Source organism: Drosophila hydei, unplaced genomic scaffold (assembly GCF_003285905.1).
Source record: "Drosophila hydei strain 15085-1641.00,03,60 unplaced genomic scaffold, DhydRS2 tig00000001-arrow-pilon, whole genome shotgun sequence".
Taxonomy (NCBI): Eukaryota; Metazoa; Arthropoda; class Insecta; order Diptera; family Drosophilidae; genus Drosophila; species Drosophila hydei.
Genome location: NW_022045643.1, coordinates 2,121,177 through 2,140,579, shown reverse-complemented (window position 1 = coordinate 2,140,579; position 19,403 = coordinate 2,121,177). Strand labels below are relative to the sequence as shown.

At 41.4% G+C, this 19,403-nt stretch overlaps 2 protein-coding genes across 4 annotated transcripts; both read left to right on the top strand.

The window, feature by feature from the left end:
• Positions 1-338: 338 nt before the first annotated feature.
• LOC111596613 (sex peptide receptor-like) lies at positions 339-17,135 on the top strand. Of its 3 annotated transcripts, none has more exons than XM_023310896.2 (4): positions 339-1,290; positions 14,676-15,014; positions 15,362-16,470; positions 16,840-17,135. In XM_023310896.2, exons 2-4 carry the CDS (start codon positions 14,953-14,955, stop codon positions 17,112-17,114), a joined length of 1,446 nt encoding a protein of 481 aa, XP_023166664.1. In that variant the 5' UTR covers positions 339-1,290; positions 14,676-14,952; the 3' UTR covers positions 17,115-17,135. The 3 variants fall into 3 exon arrangements, with proteins under 3 accessions (XP_023166664.1, XP_023166665.1, XP_030080799.1); XM_023310897.2 differs by lacking the exon at positions 339-1,290 and adding an exon at positions 1,315-1,449; XM_030224939.1 differs by lacking the exon at positions 339-1,290 and adding an exon at positions 1,315-1,453.
• Positions 17,136-17,154: 19 nt separating this feature from the next.
• Positions 17,155-17,669, top strand: LOC111596614. Its single transcript, XM_023310898.2, has one exon. The coding sequence runs from the start codon at positions 17,178-17,180 to the stop codon at positions 17,637-17,639; it is 462 nt and encodes a 153-aa protein (XP_023166666.2). The 5' UTR covers positions 17,155-17,177; the 3' UTR covers positions 17,640-17,669.
• Positions 17,670-19,403: the final 1,734 nt, after the last annotated feature.

Sequence of the window (19,403 nt, the reverse complement as noted above, 5' to 3'; positions counted from 1 at the left end):
CACATCAGTTCGCCTGAATAAATCATACGGCTATTGCCATAAATCACCCGAAAAAAGTAACAGCTAATCAACATGCGTTAAAAAAGACGAATAACGAACATGACAAAAAAATCATGCAAATTGAAACGGACACAGACACATATAAATGGCAAATACTATAATCCAGTGTATCAACATATGTGCCTGACTGCGTGTGTGTGTGTTGTTGGCTAAACATAAATCTAACCGAGAGCGCAACACGCAGATAGCCAAACGGTTTACGAGCGCCCAAAAAGGGTTTAAACATATTTCAACATGGAATTTTCAAGTGTATTAAAATGTTTTATTTTTTTCGCTTCTCATTGTTGCAGCAGCTGTTGTTGTTGGTATTTGGTTAGCAAAAAGTGTTTGCATTAAATCATTCGATGATTTATTATAGACTGCTTTGCTACGTGTGAGTCCATATGGGAATTTTGATGGCTTTCTATTGTTGCCAAGCTGCCAGTCTAGCCAAAAGTTTTTGCTACTAACAAATAAAGCCAAATCACAGCAAGCCTAAAGACAAGCATAAGGAGTAGAATGTGGAGTCGAAACTGAAGTGAGGGACTTTCCATTCATAAAAACAACAGTTACTTGCATTCCACACCGCAAAGACAGGCAAAAGCAAAAGGGCTGCAAGGTGGAGAGAGCCGTAGTGAGAGAGGGAGAGAGCTTTGCAGCGCTGCAGCGTCAACAAGTTTTTTCTCTGTCGGTCAGCTGTTGTGGACGCCAAGTGGATGCCATGTCTACTTAGTACACCAGTTGCGTCTTGTGGAACACAAGGCTTGTTTACAGCCGAAACAGCTGTTTTGGGCGCTGCCGCCGCCGCTGCCTCAGCCGCCGCGCTGGCAACACTTTCGTCAGGCGCACAGGAAACTGTTTCGTGTCGGCTGTCAGCGCGCGCCAACCAGATGGTCCCAGCATTTTTCAGCTTTTCAGTTGGCTTTTCATTGCGGCGCCGCACGCACGTGTCTCGGCAACGGCTACGAATCGGCATCAGTGGATATCAGTAGCGCCCCGTCTGACTGTGTGCTTGTGTTACGCTTCTCTGTGCTGTGCGTCGTCAAAAAAATATACAAAAAAAAACGAAAATAAATGAAAAAAAATATTTAAAATATAATTGAAATATCTCGTCTGCAGCGAACATAAAATTGATATGATTTTTTTTCTCGGCATCGTGCAACGATGATAAATGCCAGCTGAATTTTGACTTTAACAGGAATCGCGAAAGCCCCAAGTGAAGCGCTGCTTCAATTTTCTGGCTTTGGTTAGGTGAGTTTCTGGTTAAGCACAACTCAAAAACTTTTCGTAAAAGTTCGCAAAGCTGCTTTGCTCGAGGATTAGGAGCTTAAAAATCCATTGAATATAATCCGTGTAACGGTCACTGCACCACTGGATAAATATAATTTAAATGTGGATTTGCTGTGATGGGTAGGTAAGCTGTATGGATGCATGTAAAGCTATCAAATTTCTACCTTACATTTGCCCATACCTGGCCGAGAGCCTTAAGTTGTGTTCAAAGCTTTCCCCTGCCTCTGCTTAGCCCATAAAATTGCCCTCCCTCCACAGGCTCCACAACGCGCCCATCTATTCTTATCTGGAAGCAACGCGCTACACTCATGGTCATTATTATAAGTATATGCTTGGTTTCAGTTTATGATCGATGGGGCCACAAAAGTGCAATCGAAGTGCGTCCAACTATCAACTGGGGTGTAGTTTTTTTTAGATGTTCTTGTTTTCCCTAGCAAAGTGTGAATCAAATATATAAAACATATACTTTATAGTCCTTACAGCTGCGGCGTTATAAGCAAACAATAAAAGCGACTCAAATTGCTTGTACATCTGCTTTGAGAGACATTTCGGTTTCACTTGATTTCCGCAGGCCAAAGGGGAAATTCGCATAAAATTCAAATTTAAGCTGCGAAAACTCAAAAGGACAAGAAACATAAACTAGAAACCTGCACAAACCTTGAGCAAATAAACCTGATATTTTTATACTACGGCCAGATACTATCTGCTTTACTGTTGTTTTTTTTTTTTCATTTTTATAGTCTCACAATAACAGAGAAAGTCCAGCAAGTGTGGAAGGGTGAGAAGTCAACACGGGACGAGCGCAAACAATGCTCAAACGGCTTTGTGTTTGCCAAAATATATGCACAGATAACGTAAAGTTTTCTAATTTCCCAAAAGGAAATTGTCCGCCCCAAAGTTGACTTAGCATAGTGCAAGCCTTTTTCACACGGCCAACGCGCCTTCGTTTATGCAAAGCAACGCAAACCAAACTTCTGTCAATAAAAGTCACAATAAACATTTCAATTTAAGTGCTGTGAACTAGCGCCGACTCTGACCCTAAAAAAACAACAGCTGTTTACACTTAAGAAAAGTCTATCTGGTATTTTAAGTGCAGTATATTTAGTATATTTTTCTTTTTTTTGCTATGTGCCTAAATGTTTCGCAGGCGTTGAAATTGTAGAGGAAGAGCGTCGTTAGTTTTAATTGGCTTCGTCGGCGTTGACGCATTTATTTGGTCGCAATTTTTCTGGCGTCGTCATGAAACCGCAAAACATGTGCAGTCATTAGGAATGTATTGACGGAGAGTGCCTGACTGATAGATACCCTATAGAAAATCTCATTTTAGTTTGATGATATAGCACACAAATATATTGATTGAGCTCAACGTTTGCTATATGTACTTGGCTTTTAGCTGCCTTAAACTGCAGTTAGCAAACAGGTCCAGAACATCAAGCTACCCCGTTTATTTATCTATTTAAAGAGCATCTAAAGTCGTGTGCATAAATTTTGTTCTTTTTTATACATTTATTTGTCTTCATCTTCGTCACAGTCACAGTCACAGTCGAAAGTCAAATGTCAATAGCCTATCTAATCACAGTGTCGTGACTTGGCCTCTTCAACTCTCTCTCTTTTTTCGAACGGATTACATGAAACGCATCAAAGTTTGAGCATTGGTCAAGTCCATAAGTATTATGGTATAAGTTCAGCTAATTAGGTTTCAGCAATTTGCCAACGAGCCACGTTTATTGCCTATTGTGGTTGAACCCTGCTGCCAGTCCGTGCAAATCCAATGATATCTTCTCTTTGTCTAAGTTTGGCTAACCGACAGTTGCCAGGCTGTGATTGCCTGTGGCAATGGCTGCGCATTGTTTTAAAAACCTTAATTTGATTGAGGCACTCAAGCATTAATAAAGGATTTTAAATGCTTTAAGTATTTGTCGCTCTCAATTTTGTATTTGTTTTTCTTTTTCCCGGAATTCCTAATGCCATTGCGGCAATTCGTGCTAACATATTGTCTCTTATATGACCTCTTATGTGGCTTAACTGATTAGCTGTCAAAAAGTTGCGTATACGCCACATGTGCCGCATTTTTGTATATGCGTCATAAATTGGCTGTCTTTCCAGCGAAAAGACTTATATTTTACAGCTTGTGAAGACAAAACGAGCGAAAAAATGGAGAAAAACGGCAAGAGGGTGCCTTCTGCGACTTGGGTGAGGTGGTTGGGTCAGCTAGTGATAATTCGAATGTGTGTTGCCAAAATAAATGACTATGGACTTAGCCTACATTAAGAGCTTTTCACTTTCAAATGAGCCACGTAAAGTGTTTGTCTAGCCAAGCCCTGAAATAAATTTCAATGCCAAATTTTTCAATAGAAAACTTGAGAGTAAATGCTAGAAAAATATCAATATCGGTTGACAATGTTGTACCCCAATCAATCCATGGCCCGCGCCTTTGTTGCCAAGTTGTGAGGCTTTTTTGCATATGCGAACAGAACCCTAAATGGATCAATATTTCAAGTTGGGCCTTGCTCCACACTCTGTAGTCGAGGCCCAGTTGATGGCAACGTACTTGGAATAAATCAGTGCTAGCTGATATTAAGCACAAGCCAAAGGCAGCCAAACAGCATATGTGTCGGCAGCTGCAGCAGCAGCAGCACCAGCAGCACCATCAAGAAACAAAACAAACAAAATCTCTTACGATGCAATTTTATGTTGTGCAACAACAAACGCAAGGTCAGCGCCAGCCACTGCCACAGCCACAGCCACAGCTTCCGACTCTACTGATCACGTACCATCATCAGCGGATGTTGCTTCTCAGAAGTAGATATGCATGAGTGATGGCGTATCCATATTCCATATTATAAATGTATATTCACCAGCGCCCTCGCTCGCTAGTTGCTAAAGTGTTGCATAAATCTAGGCGAATATTACGCATACGCAGTGTGAATGCGAATGCGAATGCTCATGAAACAATCTGTCAGTAAATGCGGATGCGTTGAGTATGGCGGAATGCATAAATAATGATTATTTCATTTAAATAATAGTTTTGATAAGTGGCGCAGCAACAGAAGTGCCCTAAGTGCTGGCATTAAATGCTGTTATATGATAGGAAGCTCTAGCTGCTTGCTTGCTGCAGCATTAAGATTAATTCAAGTTAAGACTTTAAATTCATGAAGATTATCAATTTAAATACCCAACGCAGCTGCTGCTTGAATTAGTTAAAATTCGAATTTCAATTTATTATGCTGCAGGGCAGAACTTGTTTATCAAAAGCCCAGACTTGCATAGTAAATTTCTATTCTTGTTAAATTATCAATATAAGTATATATATATATATATAAATATATTGCGCCTGTAGGCAAAACCTTATTAGCCATTCTTTCAGTTTATAGCACAAACACTTTTCGGAACGGCACATTAAGCAAAGTGCAATAAACCATTGCATAGCAGGAGGAGCGTACTTTGGTGCCTTAAGCTCAAGTGCTTTGTTTACTTGACCAGCATTAAAGAAAAACTCTGGCAGACAGACAGCGCGAGACGTTGCACTGCTCAGCGTGAACAATAAAGCCAGTGGCAACAGCATCGACAATCGACAGCAAATATACAAAAGATATGGCAGACGACCCTCAAAAGATTATAAAAAATGAAGTACTAAACGAGTGGGAGTCAAAGGGCCTGGCCATTGTTCGCAGCGGGCATGGCGCTGTCTATTATTTTACGAAAATTGAACACTGTTCAGACAGTTAAGCAGTTTTCTTATCTTGGATTTCGTCGGCTAAACAATAAGTGCAAGATATCAACAAAGCTTGACTAATGCTTGAGTAAGAATTATTTGTCATGTGTTCCTAATAGATAAAACCGCGCACTTAGCTGTTTGGCTAATGTCTAAGTTATGAGGTTCTTGGCCCCGAATGGTGGCTGTTGGCTGGTTCGTATTTTATTCGTAGTAGACAAATGGTTGCTTTGGCTGCCTGATTTACATATGCTTAGCAGCTGTCATGGCCAAGTGCTAAGCGCAGGCATTTGCTATTTTTCAACGCTTTTGTTGTGTCGTCTTACAACTTACAACAAAAGAAAAGCCCGAAAATTGCATTTTATCAACGACACAAACATCAAGTGCACATGCAAGACAAGTCAGAGACAAATAATAACTGGGAATCCGAGGAGCCAAGGAGCTTGCTGTCTCTGCCTCTGTCTATGTCTTTTCTTTGGAAGTTGCAAATATATCCACTGACAGAAGCAGGAAGCACGGAGGACATTCTTATTACCTGATGTTGACATTTCTCAACATTGCTGTCAGCCAGACGCAAGACACGTCACGTTTGCGGCTTGTAAATGATCCAGAAAGAATTGTCAGCAGCTGCTCTTCGCAATCCAGTTCCTGACTGCTGACACGCTGCATTTATTGGAATACCTCGAGCGATGGCAAAACTCGATTCTATTTTAAATATTTGAATTTAATCAAACTTTCAGTTTTGACTTTAAAACTACGTCATTTGCTGTGTGCCCGCATCATCATCATCATCATCATCATCATCATCATCATCATCATCATCATCATCATCATCATCATCATCATCATTAGCATTAGCTTATTGGAATGCCAATTTGAGTCAATTATTCAGCGAACACACCTTAGCCCGCATCTGGTCTGTCATACGAGCTGTTAAAGGTGCTTAAGCTGCATTAGAGGTAGCGCCGCAATTGCCACTTGCAACGTGCAACGAGAGGTAAAGTTGCTAACTTGTTTTTCCCCTTTTTCTTTAGCTATCGCTGATTGCACTGGCTTTGCCAGCAGCTGGGTCGACAATTTATTAAATTCCCCAAGTGCCGCCCACTACTAAACAACTGGCTAAAGTCCATTTTCGACCTGGGCACGTGAAAAATGCGCTCGCATGCTGGGGTCAGGCAGGATGTATATTTATGCATGAGCAGCAGCAGTCGACCTGGTGGCGCCAGGGCAAACGCTATATGTCAATGACCAAATTGTTAATGTGCCACAAGGGGCAATGAGGCAGCGGATAGCAAATAGCGAACAGCACCATTTACTTAGCCAAATTCTGTGCCTTTCTGCTTTCTATAAGCATTTATTATGCATAAATACTTAAGAATTTCTAAAAATATCTTTATTTTATTTTTATTATACATAAGTTTGTATTCAATTTCAAGCCTTAGTCCCAAGTTTCAAACTTCAATGTGAAATCTGAGCAAGAAATTGCTTAAAAACTCGATTACCCTAACACGAATTTTATTTTATTAGGCGCAACTCGCTTGGACAGTGGCAGGAAATATGCTGCGAATTGAGGCGTTAGGGTAAACGAGGTGTCGGCTTACACAGTTTCTGCGCTTTGTAGCTTACCTCGACGGCTGCTTGCCTTATAAAAGGCGACTGCTGTCTGAAAACACTTATTGTCCGTCCGAATTCTCTCACCTTGGCCGTCTCGGTTTCCTACTTGATGGTTTTTTTGTATTTTTATTATGCTCTTCGCTCTATGCATGTCTCAAGTGCACTAAAGTGCCTTTGGCTACTTGTTTTTCTGCTGCATAGACACCTCCACTACACCTACGCACATAAAACAAATATGTTGCTGCTTAGTGTTTTGTTTTTCTGCGAATTTGTGGAACTCATGTTGGGCTATTTATAAGTCAGGCTTTGCATGTTGCGCGTACTTGCAACTGTGGCATACTGTACTTGGGCGTTTTTTCTAAGCATAACTACTTAGTTATGTAATATTCCAAGATCTCTGAACAGCTAGTTGACCTCGTTTCGGAACTGTTTGAGTGACTTCCATGCATTTGCCACTTTAACTTAATTAAAACAGCAGCCACCGTACCGAACTTTCAGCTTGAAATTCCCAAAACAAAAAAAAAATAAACCGAGCGAGGGAGAGAGAGAAAAATGTCTTCTCCTTAAAGTTGACAGCGAACAGAAATGCCGTGCGAACTGGCTGGCTGGCAGTTGATAGCAGTGATTTTTCTCCGTGCAGTCAGTTAGCCTCTTGAACTGTCGCTTCGGCTTTTCTGTGAGCTCAAGGTAAATGTTGCTGCAGCCGCAAGTGCGCTTTGTGCTTGTTATTCGAAGGTCCTTCAACAAGAAGCAAACGAAAAAAAAAATCAACTGCGAGTGCGAGTGAAGTGTTGGCCAACATTTTTGGCGGATCGCTTTTGTAGTCAATTTGGCGTATGAATATGCAATTTGGCTTTGAGTTGGTACTAGCAACAGCTGTCGATTTGCATGGCTAAAGGTTGAGTACGTGGCCTTAAAGTTAACTCAGCCAGAACACATCAAAGCTGCTGCCAATAACTAAATCAATCGGGTACATGGCAAAGTGTGATATACGATAGTCAGTAAGTCCTTAAAGCTAAAAGGCTTTGTGTAAGTCAGCCAAAAGCCACTTTAACCAAATTTAATTGTTGCGACTCGCGCACGGTAAAACGTTGCGTATGCGTAATAAAACGTATCGCGCCTAAAAGGTACAGATACAAAAGCCGCTCAAACTGGTTTTATGCGCCGCTGCATAAAAAGAAAGCAAATTTGTAGTCAAGTGAAACTAACTAAATGAAATTTATGCGGCTGTTCGTGAGCAGCTCCCTGCGGCTATAAAACATAAATATAAAAAAGAAGAAGCAAAGGCAGAAGAGGACAAATAAAATATCTGTGGCACGACGACAGCATGCAAAATATATTTAAAAACATTTTTTAAAGCGAAAGCCAGGCGCAAAAATACAAAAGAAGAAGAAGAAAAATGAAACTGAAAAATAATATAAATGAACACAAATTGTGCGCAAGGGCAAAAATTTGGTAATTTCGTAATGAATATTATTTATACACGAACAGACAAACAACACACACGTGTGGGGCTCCCATCGAACTGGGAGCAGAACTCAAGTAGGCAGCATAAAATTACCATTAGCATAAACTCACACACACGTACACGCACACACACACGCACACGCAGACTCGTGGATTAGCCTGTATAATATGTATTAGTATTTACTTCACGCCAGCGGCTGAAAATTTAATTGTGCGTGCTATACGTATGGACTGGGCCCATAGGTAATGAATCGATAAGGCATAGCCCAGTGGGTAATACCCAAATGAAAAGTTAAGCGTTCTGGATTGGGGTTGGGCTGCCACCCAACGCCCCACCAATACACGAACGGAATCAATGCCGAGCGCCGCTGGGGCCTCAACTTTGTCGAATGCCTTTCGTGCATATGAATCCAAATTATTTTTGCCCGGTTGAACTTGTGCTTTAATGATGGAATTTTTATTTGTTAAGAAATTGTTTTAGGTCTGTTTGAAATATGTTGAACAAAAGTTGGTTAAATAATAAAGAACAAAAACTTCGAATATATAGCATACTTTTGGGCTGTTCACAATAATGAAAATCAGACTTAATGATCAAACTTTTACTAAGTCCTAAATTAAATAAAAAATAAATATTAATAAAAATCTTATTTGATTCTGTAAGCAGCACAATCAATCATGCCAGTCTGTAGTATATATACTTTCTATATATTTTTATGACAGTTTGTTTTTGGGGCAGCAGCAGCTGGCGCTTGCTTATTAGTTGTCCAAGTTATTATACCTTATTATGACATTGCGTTTAAAATTTGTTGACTATGGAAAATTGATGGTATTTCCTTGACTTGCTCTTCTACACAATTTACTGTAATTTCTGTTCTTCCACCATTTTTTTTTTGTCTGGAAACGAAAGCATTTTTTTTGCTGACGAATGGTCCGCAAAATTGTTGCTGTATTAAGTAGAAAAAAAAAACAGGATGAAATTGAAAAACCACAGCAGGAAAAAAAGCCAACTCAAGGAGCTGCCAACAGGTACCGATGATGATAAATTAAAAAATAATATCTATAAAGCTTTGTGGCCAAGACCAAACGCGCACTTGAGTCTTGAGCACTGGCAGCTTTTCCTTCCCTTTTCCTATTTCCTTTGCGTGCTATTTTTTTGCTATTTATCTTTTATTAACTTGACTAATACAAATTTCGTTTGTTTGCTGCAGCTAGCCACAAGGCAACTGCGGATATTATTTTTATTTGTTGTCACAAGTTGACAGCGAACGAGGGCGGTCAGCAGTGTGGCTGGTGGCAACATGTGTTGCTCGTTCATGTCCAGCCACACAAACTCGCCACAGTAACCGCCCGCTGTTTTTTAGCTGCCCTTGTTCGAGCTATTTTCATTAGCAAACCGTTTTATGACACAAATGGATGAAGCGCATTAAAACCAAATGCGAATTTAATTTTCTAGCACACTTTGCTGCAAATTGGCTGCAATTGTGCAGCTAATTACAGTTGGCATATTAATTGACATTTTTTATATGCCAATTGCATTTGTTAAGTTGTTCGTGAACATGAAATGGGAAAATGAGTATATATATTTTCTGGAATAGCACTAACAGCTGTTAATTACAACTGTAGACTCGAAGTTTTAGATATTGACTCGTCTATTTGCTCATCTATAGACTTACTTACTTGATATACATAAGCCTCAAAGCACTTCAAGAAATATCTGTTTGTAATCTTCTTCACCTTCTTCTACGATCTACTCAATCGTAGCATACCTTCATGCTTTCAGTGCCCACTTCAATTTCAGGCATAAGTAAAAGTCACTTGAAGCCAACTCTGGGCAATATGGTGTCTGCGGCGTCATTAGGGTGTTGCTTCTGGCCAAGTATGTGTTAGCAGGGCCAAACTCATGCTAGCCAAACAGCAATCAAAAATTAGCAGAGCATTCAAGCTGAACGAACTTGTTGGCAGGAGGAATGTGGGCAACAGCATAAGAAAAATCTAGTATACGTAACCCGCTGAAATCAAATAAAACAACCCGCATACTTTTTGAACACACCTTTCATATATCACTAAGTCTGGCATGTGGCTTTCTGATAATATACTCTAAAGATATATATATATATATATATATACATTTATATCCATAAATTCTATGGTCTGTCTACTCGAACTGCGAACGAGTATTTTGCAGTTGGTTGCGCCCATCTGCAAGGTTTTTATGCTGTTTTTCCTGCGTGTGTGAAAGTCCCAGAGGAAATTCAATTGAGTTATTATGCAGCTTAACGAATTTGATCTAATAAATTATCTGTTATTATTAATTAATAAATGCGCGTTTGTTTGTTTGTTTGTTGTTGCTATTCAGTTAATTAAGGTGCGAAAAGAGGTGTCTATTGCGACGCTCAGCTGCTTGTTATGAATTTATTGATAGTTTATGGACTATGACTGCGGTCGAGCAGTTAATCAACTGCCAATTGGCCATAGAGGAAATCCAAAACTAAGGTCATGCACATGCATACAATAAACGCGCTCATAAACCATAAGCCAGACAATAAGCCGTCACAGATAAGATATAAACGGCCAAATGCAAATTAAAAAAAAAAGGGCGAGCGGAGCAAATATTGTTTTATGGAACCTCATTTGAGCTGCGCTGCGTTGCTGGCCACTTGTTGCTGCAGCTTGTCATTTATCACACACAATTAAGCACTTTACGTTAGTTTACTAATATTAAAAATGTATAAACAAGCTTTGTGCAGCATCGATTTTAATCAGGCTAAAAATTCGAGATCGCACGCTAGGGTAATCGGAGCAAAGGCTCGCCTGTCAGACTACTTATTATGCAATCTATTTGCAGCAAATACAGCTCGAGTGGCGTTTCAGCTCGTTGACAGTTATTACCTTGACCTAAGCCAGTAGCTCTTTCTCTCTGTGCCTGCCTGTGTGTGTGTGTCACATGTCCTGTCAAGTGGGCTTTGTGTGTGCTTTTTTTTGGCAATGAAATGTGCAGCTTGTCCCTTGTGTTGTGGTTCAACATCTGCCCGAATAGCCGCCAACTGTGGCTCTGTTTATCTGCCTGTTTGTTTATGAGTGGCCCGAACTTTTGATCTCTCTGCCATAAGCGTTGGCACATTTCGCCTGTTTTTCTGTTTGTTCACGTTGCTTTCGCCGACATTCTCTGAATGCTTAATTACAAAATGCTGTCATACGTGTGTGTGTTTTTGTGTGTGCTGCATGCACACCTCACCTCAACAAATATTTGGCTGCCAACTCTTCCTGCCAAGCCAGCTTTAAAGTCATATTCCGGACATAAACAATTTAAAATGCATTTAAATTTAAGCCATAGTCTTTTTTTTTTTTAAAACAATGCTTTAAACAGCAACATTTTTATAATATTTTGCCTATTCGAGCCGGGCAAACGGCAAAGCTTGAAGTGCGTCTAACGAGCAGTGGGCTAGGTACAAATAAAGTTTTTCACAAAGAGCTACTGAAACCCTTGAGGCATCTCAGTCTGTAGTTGTTTGGTAAGTAGGGCTCGCTTGCCTCGCAAAGCCAAGCCAAACTAAGCACTTTCAGGCATATCAAGTCACAGCTGCCACGTGTCCGTGTTGGGCATACCTTTTTGAATGCTCAAGACTGAATTTAATCTGGTTTAACAGTTCGCAACGCACACGTGTGTGCAATTCTCTTACTCACTCACACAGCTCTGGCAAAAGAAAATCTGCCCGTAAATGTGGCATTCACTGAGGGGCCACTAAGGTCAGCATTGACCGCTGGACCGGTACGAGGGCCGGAAGTAGCTAGAAGAAACCGTTAGGAAATCATCAAAAATAATAAGCGGAAGTAAATGTGCCAAAGGCATACACAGCTAAATCAGATCAGCGTGAATAAGCAAGCAGGTACTCGGTCCCACGCAGCGTATGCGCAATATTCAACATTATTAAAGCAAGAGACAAATATTTTGCTGAATTATTAATTTAAGGAGCTTAAAGCAAATGTAACAGGGCTTAGCTGAAGACCCTTTCGTTCTTGTTCTTGTTTTGTTGTTGCTCTCAATGGCAGCGTGTGATTTTAGGATTTTTTCATTTAGAAAAACCTTTCAAGCAGTTTGCTTTTAGTTGTACTTTACCTAATTGCTTTGTCTTGTTGCTGATATGAGGTTCTTTCTGTTGTTTTTTTTAGCCTTTCTCTGAACAACAATTGGCAGTTCTAGTTCTATTTTTGATGCCCTACCCTGAAACTGATTGTAATATACAAAAGTCTAAGCATCTCAGCTTGTTTGCCATTCGTCTACGTTCAATTTCAAGTTTCCCTATTTAATTTTCTATTTAGTTTTGGGCAACACTTTTAAGCTTTCCCCACAACTTTCTTTGGCCGCAATTTATAACTGTATTGTTCTCGTGTTTAGTATTTTTACTTTGCAATCAGTCTTTGTTGCCATGCCTTACAGGAAACAAAACCCAAATGCTGTTAAGAGTTCAAAATTGTATTTAGCTAATGCCTTGAAGCGTTTGAAGTTGCCACTGAGTGTTGAATGTGTTGTTGCATTTCGAGGATTTCAATTAATTTGTGGCTGCTCAAGTTAGCTCGGCCTTGACAGACAGCTGTCGAACCGTTCTCAAGAAGTTTCAAGTACTGCCAATTACAGCGATTCGATGGACTATCAGTCATTCAAATAGTCCTTGAAATATAATTATTGAAGTTGTGCTCTTGGCCAACAAAGTGGCCCATCTAAATGCACAGCATGTGCCTGACTTGAGCTTTTAATATAAAACCACTATACAGAATAGGCTAAAGCGATGCCCCATCTCTCCCTCGCTCCCACTCTCACACTCTCATCTTATTTAAAGCACAGCATGTGCCTGGGCTACACTTAATTGAATTCAGTGTAGGTCTTCATGGAACTGTGCGAAACAGTAATAAACAAATAGCTTAAATTACTAGGCAACCACACCCTAGGCTATCAGATGGCCTTAGCCTTAGCCTCCAACAGTCAGTCAGTCAGTCATACGGTTAGGCAGGCCTCGGTCTGGTGCTTTCAAATAAAAACGTATACGTACCGTATGCCGCACATTAACGTCTAAGAGCACTGAATTTGGCAGCTGGGAACATTAGCATCTTCAGTGGGCGTCTGCCCAGCGCAGAGCGTTGAAATTGAGGCAAGTCACGTAATACCCAACCATCGAACAACTTGTTGATGCCCAAAAGAACTTCGTGGCGTGAAATGAAACATGGCGAACCGTCGGCATTTAATGCTAAGGCAAACTCTATTGAAATGATCTAATGAAGCCGTTTAGGCCATTAGCACTGTCCACGGCTCAATAATGGCCCTCTTGAAGACGTAGGCCAATTTTAATTAACCTGCCAGCCGGCAGCAGACAGCTGAGGCCCATTGGCCTACAATTGCCCGCAAATGTGGCACGTCGTCGACTGTTATGGTTTAATTATGTTGCATAATTTTCACCGATACGCAGATCATTAGCTGCAGATGTGGTGGCCAATAGGGCCAGTAGATTATGTGTCAATTTGTTGCTAGAACTGGGTCAACTTAGATGCGGGTCAGTTGCATGAAAATGTTGGCTGCAGCAAATAGAAAGCAAATTTGTAAAGCTGCTTCACGCTCAGCAGACAATAGATTTTCGGGTGACCAAAAATATTCCAACGTTTGCTTCATAGATAAACAAAACAAAGGAATTTTGCCATTTATTTGCGAAAGGCGTAAGGCTTGGCCAAAGTGCTGGACATAAAAGTTTTAATTAAATATTGCAGGCGACTTGGGTCACATGGGAGCCACATTTGTAGTTACAGCTGCAGCTGCAAAGTTCAACCAAAGCCAAATGTGGCTAACGAAGTGCAAAAGCCAAGTGAGGCATGCAACCCTACTGCAAGCACTGCAATGACATTTCCTTTCATTGCGTATACGTAATGTGTCTGTGTGCGTGTGCCCGCAGGCAACTGCAAAAACTTTGCTGTCCGAACTTTTCTAATGTGAAGACAAATGACTTGTAACAGCACTCTTTTAACTGGGCCAACAACTCTGTGTGCACCGGCTGGCGTATGCGTAATATTGATAGCACATGCAGCATCTGACTGTCTGAAAACTGTTTGCCCAGATATTAGTAATAGTTTTCTCTTTGGCCAATTACTTCTGCTGGACAAGAACATTTATGGCGTGTTATGAAAACTTTTGTCAAAGTTGGCTGCAAGTTGAGCTGCTTTCAGGGCCATTTAAATGCTTTGCTCTAGTTATTTGGGGCTGCTGTTTGGATGTATTGTTTAAGTTTCTTAAAATAACACTCACAGCTGAATAATTTTATTTAAAGGTCTTTTAGTCAGAAATGTGGCCAATTAGCTTGCCTTCAACTTCAGCTTCAACTTGAACTTCACCTTCAACCTGACACGTTATATTTAACTTAGTATTTGCATGTTGCCAGGCGAGGTTTTTGCTGGCTACACGAACTGATGGCAGCACGTTATAATTTGTCTCTAGCACGCTGGCCATAATTTAGTGCTAAGCGCCCTGTTCGAACGCTGTATAAATATTTGGTTAATTTAATTTCAGCTACGGCAACAGGATAAAGGAAACAAGTTGAATATTGGAATATCGAAGAGCTGCCGCAAAAGTAATATTAATGAGGAGACAGAGCTTGGGCCGCGGCTTGATGTTGACAGCGCACAGCTGAAACGCAACTGAAGCAGCAGCCAGAGCCTCAAAAGCCACAGCCGCAGACACTTGGCCCAAGTAGGAGTTGTTATAGCGACTCCTGCCCAGTCACACCACGGACGCAATCAACCAATAGCACTACCACCACCACCATCTGACGACCGAAATTGACAACATGGTCACGAACATGTCGGAGCCGCATTATTGCGGCGCCAGCATCGATGATTTTCACACGAAGTAAGTTGATTGGACTGAGCGGAATGCGGAATGCGACATGCGGCATGCATGCCATGGCCTGCCGCGTCAGCATATTAATTACTTTTTTTTTTGTCTCTCGGCTTAAATGTAATTTACATAATAATTTTCTTGCCTACGTGTGAACTGGCGTGTGCATAAAAAGATCACCTGCCTAATTACCATGAAATGTATTTTTGAAGCTGATAATACGTTGCGTATGCTTAATATCCTCTTGATTATTAGGCAAAATCAGCATGACTCGATGCACTCGATTGACAGGAAGCTTAATGTTCTTACTATTTATATTCGATTATTTGCTAAACAGTTATTTTCTCTCCCCTGAACAGCTATAAATATATCCATGGCTACTTTTCGCTCATCGTCTGCATTTTGGGCACTTTGGCCAACACATTGAACATTATTGTGCTAACACGTCGCGAGATGCGTTCTCCCACCAATGCGATACTCACGGGCCTGGCTGTGGCCGACCTGGCTGTCATGCTGGAGTATATGCCCTACACTGTGCACGATTATATACTCAGTGCGAGTTTGCCGCGTGAGCAACAGCTCAGCTATAGTTGGGCCTGCTTCATCAAGTTTCACTCGATCTTCGCGCAAGTGTTGCACACCATCTCCATTTGGCTGACAGTTACGCTGGCCGTCTGGCGTTATATTGCCGTTAGCTATCCGCAACGGAATCGTATTTGGTGCGGCATGCGCACCACCACAATAACCATAGCTACAGCCTATGTGGTGTGCGTGCTGGTGGTGTCGCCGTGGCTATATTTGGTCACCGCAATAGCCAAGTTTCTGGAGACACTTGATGCCAATGGCAAGACAATTAAATCCGTGCCTTTGAGTCAATACATCTTGGATTATAACAACGAGGAGCACATCACGATGCAAGTGATGTCTAGCACCACACCGGACATGGCCTGGTCGCTGGCCACGGGCGGCAGCAACACCACAGTGGTCAATATGCCAAGCTTCTCCACAGATTTGGCCACTGTAACAACCACAGTTCTACCCGACACTGGAGAGCGCAACGTGACGGTCTATAAATTGTACCACAGCGAGCTGGCACTTCACGATCGCCCCCTGCGCAATGCCACATTTCTCATTTACAGCGTGGTGATCAAGCTGATACCTTGCTTTGCACTGACTGTGCTTTCTGTGCGCCTGATTGGCGCTCTGCTGGACGCGAAAAAGCGGCGCAAGATACTCGCCTGCCATGCGGCCAACGATATGCAGCCCATTGTCAATGGCAAGGTTGTAACGCCCACACAACCTAAAAGTTGCAAGCTGTTGGAGAAAGAAAAGCAAACGGATCGCACCACACGCATGTTGTTGGCCGTGTTACTGCTCTTTCTCATCACAGAATTTCCACAGGGTATTATGGGTTTGCTGAACGCGCTGCTAGGCGATGCGTTTCTCATGCAGTGCTACCTGAAGCTGAGTGAGTATGAAGATTTATTCTCATGTTGAAAGAGCCTATATATTTAACGTAGTTCATTTAGAGCTTAGTTTAGAAAAGGGTGTGACCGGAGGAGGATAAGGAATTCTTAACACTTATCGATATAGAACAACATATATCGACTTCGTAAAAGGCACACTTAGCTACATCGTTATCGATATATTCATCTTGTTTCGATACATTGCAACTGACACATTATTATCACTCACTTGCTTATATTAGCCATGTTCATGAGATAGCAGCTTATGTTGCATGTAGATTAGCTTTAAGTTTTCTTTGGTTACGGGCTGTGCCAACACCCGTTAGTTGCACTGACGCTTATTGCTTTCCCGTTCGAATGTCTCATTTTAGGTGACCTAATGGATATCTTGGCACTTATTAATTCGAGCATTAATTTCATACTCTACTGCTCGATGAGCCGACAGTTTCGCAGCACATTTACGCTGTTATTCCGGCCGCGTTGGCTCGACAAATGGCTGCCGCTTTCGCAGCATGATGGCGATGGGCGCGATGGCGCCGGCGGTCGATTGGATGGCTATGGCAGGCAGCGTCTGGTGCAAACAGATGCTGTTAGCAAGAGCATGGCCATTGATCTGGGCCTGACGACGCAAGTGACGAACGTGTAGCAGGAGTGCAGCAGGGCAGTGTCAGCAGCGTTTACAACAACAACGGCAACCGCGGCACCGTCAATGACTGAAACAGCGCCTGATGTTGATGGATGCGCCAACGAAATTGGTGCTACTGATGAAATTTGCGTGGTTGAAATGCTGCAGCCGAACGACACTGTCAGAAACAATAAACCACACAGCAGTCCCTACTGCACCAACAGCAGACGAGCTACAAGGGATGCCTGTCGACGGCGTGGCAGCGTGGGTGGTAAATGCATTTGGCCTGCCACTGACTGGCTGCGCAAGTTGCGCAACAATCAGTCACAAGAACAGCAGCTGCAGCAGCTACCAGAGCAGCAGCAAGAGCTGGAGTCACGCACCAGACGCAACAGCGTGCTTCTCATGGTGCTGCTCAGCGGCAACGATATGGAGGCCAAGGCGGTAGTTGTCAGTGAACAGCAGGCCCTAAAGACTACGCCCCAGCGTTTATCTCGATCGCCTGTCGATGACATGGACGAAGCCATCGATGCATTGTGGCTATAAATCCACCACAACAGCAACAGCAACAACAACCACTCTCTTTACACTTGTATTTAATTATTAGCTAGCTGTTAAGACCAATCACAATTTGTTAGGCGCCCATTGCTCCATTTTGGCCAGCGTTGCATGCACGAAACGAGCCCCTCGCGTGTGCAGCACTCCGCCAAAGTGTGTCTGTGGCGTCCTCTAACAATTGCTGATGCATAGTGTTTATCTAAGTGATACTTGACATAGTTTTTTAGTAACTAAGCGTATGTAATACACACAAAATATTATTTATAGTTAAGCTTGGCCAAAGGATGAGCCAGTCGAAATGCCTTTGAGTTTTCCTAAATAATTGGTTAATCGACTTAAGCTATATTTTCTATAATGACGAATTATTCAAATAAAATATGATTTCCTGTAATTCTCCAACTAAATGGCCTTTATTGAATAATTAATTGAAAGTCATATATTTAAATGGAAGTCAGCATATGGAAGTAAGCAAAGCCATCAGCGTAAATGAGCATAAGTTGTGAAAGCGCCTTGATTAATTGGCTTAATAGTCAAGGTGAGATATTCCGTTTTTCAATTGCGTGCAAAGAGACAACAAAATCTCTCGTAGACCCAGCCCAACCAAAGCCAACAGTTATAATAATGAACTGATGACCCAATTCGTAGCTGCTAATGACATAATGTTCATCATTTCATTCGTGATTGTTGCTATTAGATTTGATATATGGTTTGACTTCCAAATATTTCACATTAGCGGATGTCTTCCAATCAAGGCAAAAAGGCACGCAGCACTCGGCTGGCCCAAACCAAATTGCCCCAAAAGGCCAAAACGTTTACATAACGCAAGATTTAGCAGATGTCTTACATAAATTTGTTGGGCGTAATTGCTGTTTTAACTCAGCTTAACGGACCGACAGTTTTAGCCATCATTATTGGCTTACCATTTTGGCTACATTTTATTTTTGACTTAAAATTTTCTCTGGCATGTTTCAAACTGTTTTAAGAGATTTTGTAAAATTCGTGGAAATTTTTTCTTCTTGCACTTGTTTTCCCTCATTTCTCATTCAATTTATCTCACTTGCTCTTTTCCACTACTCTCTCTTTCTCTCTATTTGTCTGTTGTTTATGTGTGCAACTTGTATCTTAAATGCCAATGAAAATGCAGGAATGGCACAATGATTTGCAGTTCTCCATATTTCATGCTGTGGCCATTGACATTTTGTCATGTGGCAAATGCAAGTAAATTTTTAAATTATTCCCAGCCACATTTACTCGCTCTCTCTCTCTCTCTCTCTGCATGACTGGGTGTCAATAAACTTTCACAACAATAAAAATGTTGACGTAGTAATATAGAGTCAAGGCACACTGCCAGCAAATAAACGAAAAACTAATCAAAATGCTTCAAAGCATGCAGAGAATGCTGTCAGCGTTCACAGGAATCACAAGCATTGCAATAACACACGCACACACACACATACATACACCCAAGCACACACACTTCTGTGGTCTGCTCGTGGCTATGTTCAAAGAACTGCAAGTATTTGGGTCATCTGACGCATGCCAAACTATTTGACTACAACAACTTGCTTTGTCCTCTGGATATTACTTGAAAATGCCTAAACTTAATTTGTCTGCAGTTACATACCGATATATGTATATATATATATTAGTTGAACTTAAATTATAATTCCTCATTGGGGCACTTAACAGATAAAAGATGGCCTCACATATGCTATTCCTGAGAATTCAATTTTCTATATAATTTTTCATCAA

Excerpts from the sequence above, each read along its gene's own strand:
- LOC111596613 (XM_023310896.2), top strand. The coding sequence starts at position 14,953 with ATGGTCACGAACATGTCGGAGCCGCATTATTGCGGCGCCAGCATCGAT. Across the intron at positions 15,015-15,361 it reads ATCGATGATTTTCACACGAA|CTATAAATATATCCATGGCT; the intron begins GTAAGTTGATTG and ends TCCCCTGAACAG. Across the intron at positions 16,471-16,839 it reads GCAGTGCTACCTGAAGCTGA|GTGACCTAATGGATATCTTG; the intron begins GTGAGTATGAAG and ends GTCTCATTTTAG.
- LOC111596614 (XM_023310898.2), top strand. The coding sequence starts at position 17,178 with ATGACTGAAACAGCGCCTGATGTTGATGGATGCGCCAACGAAATTGGT.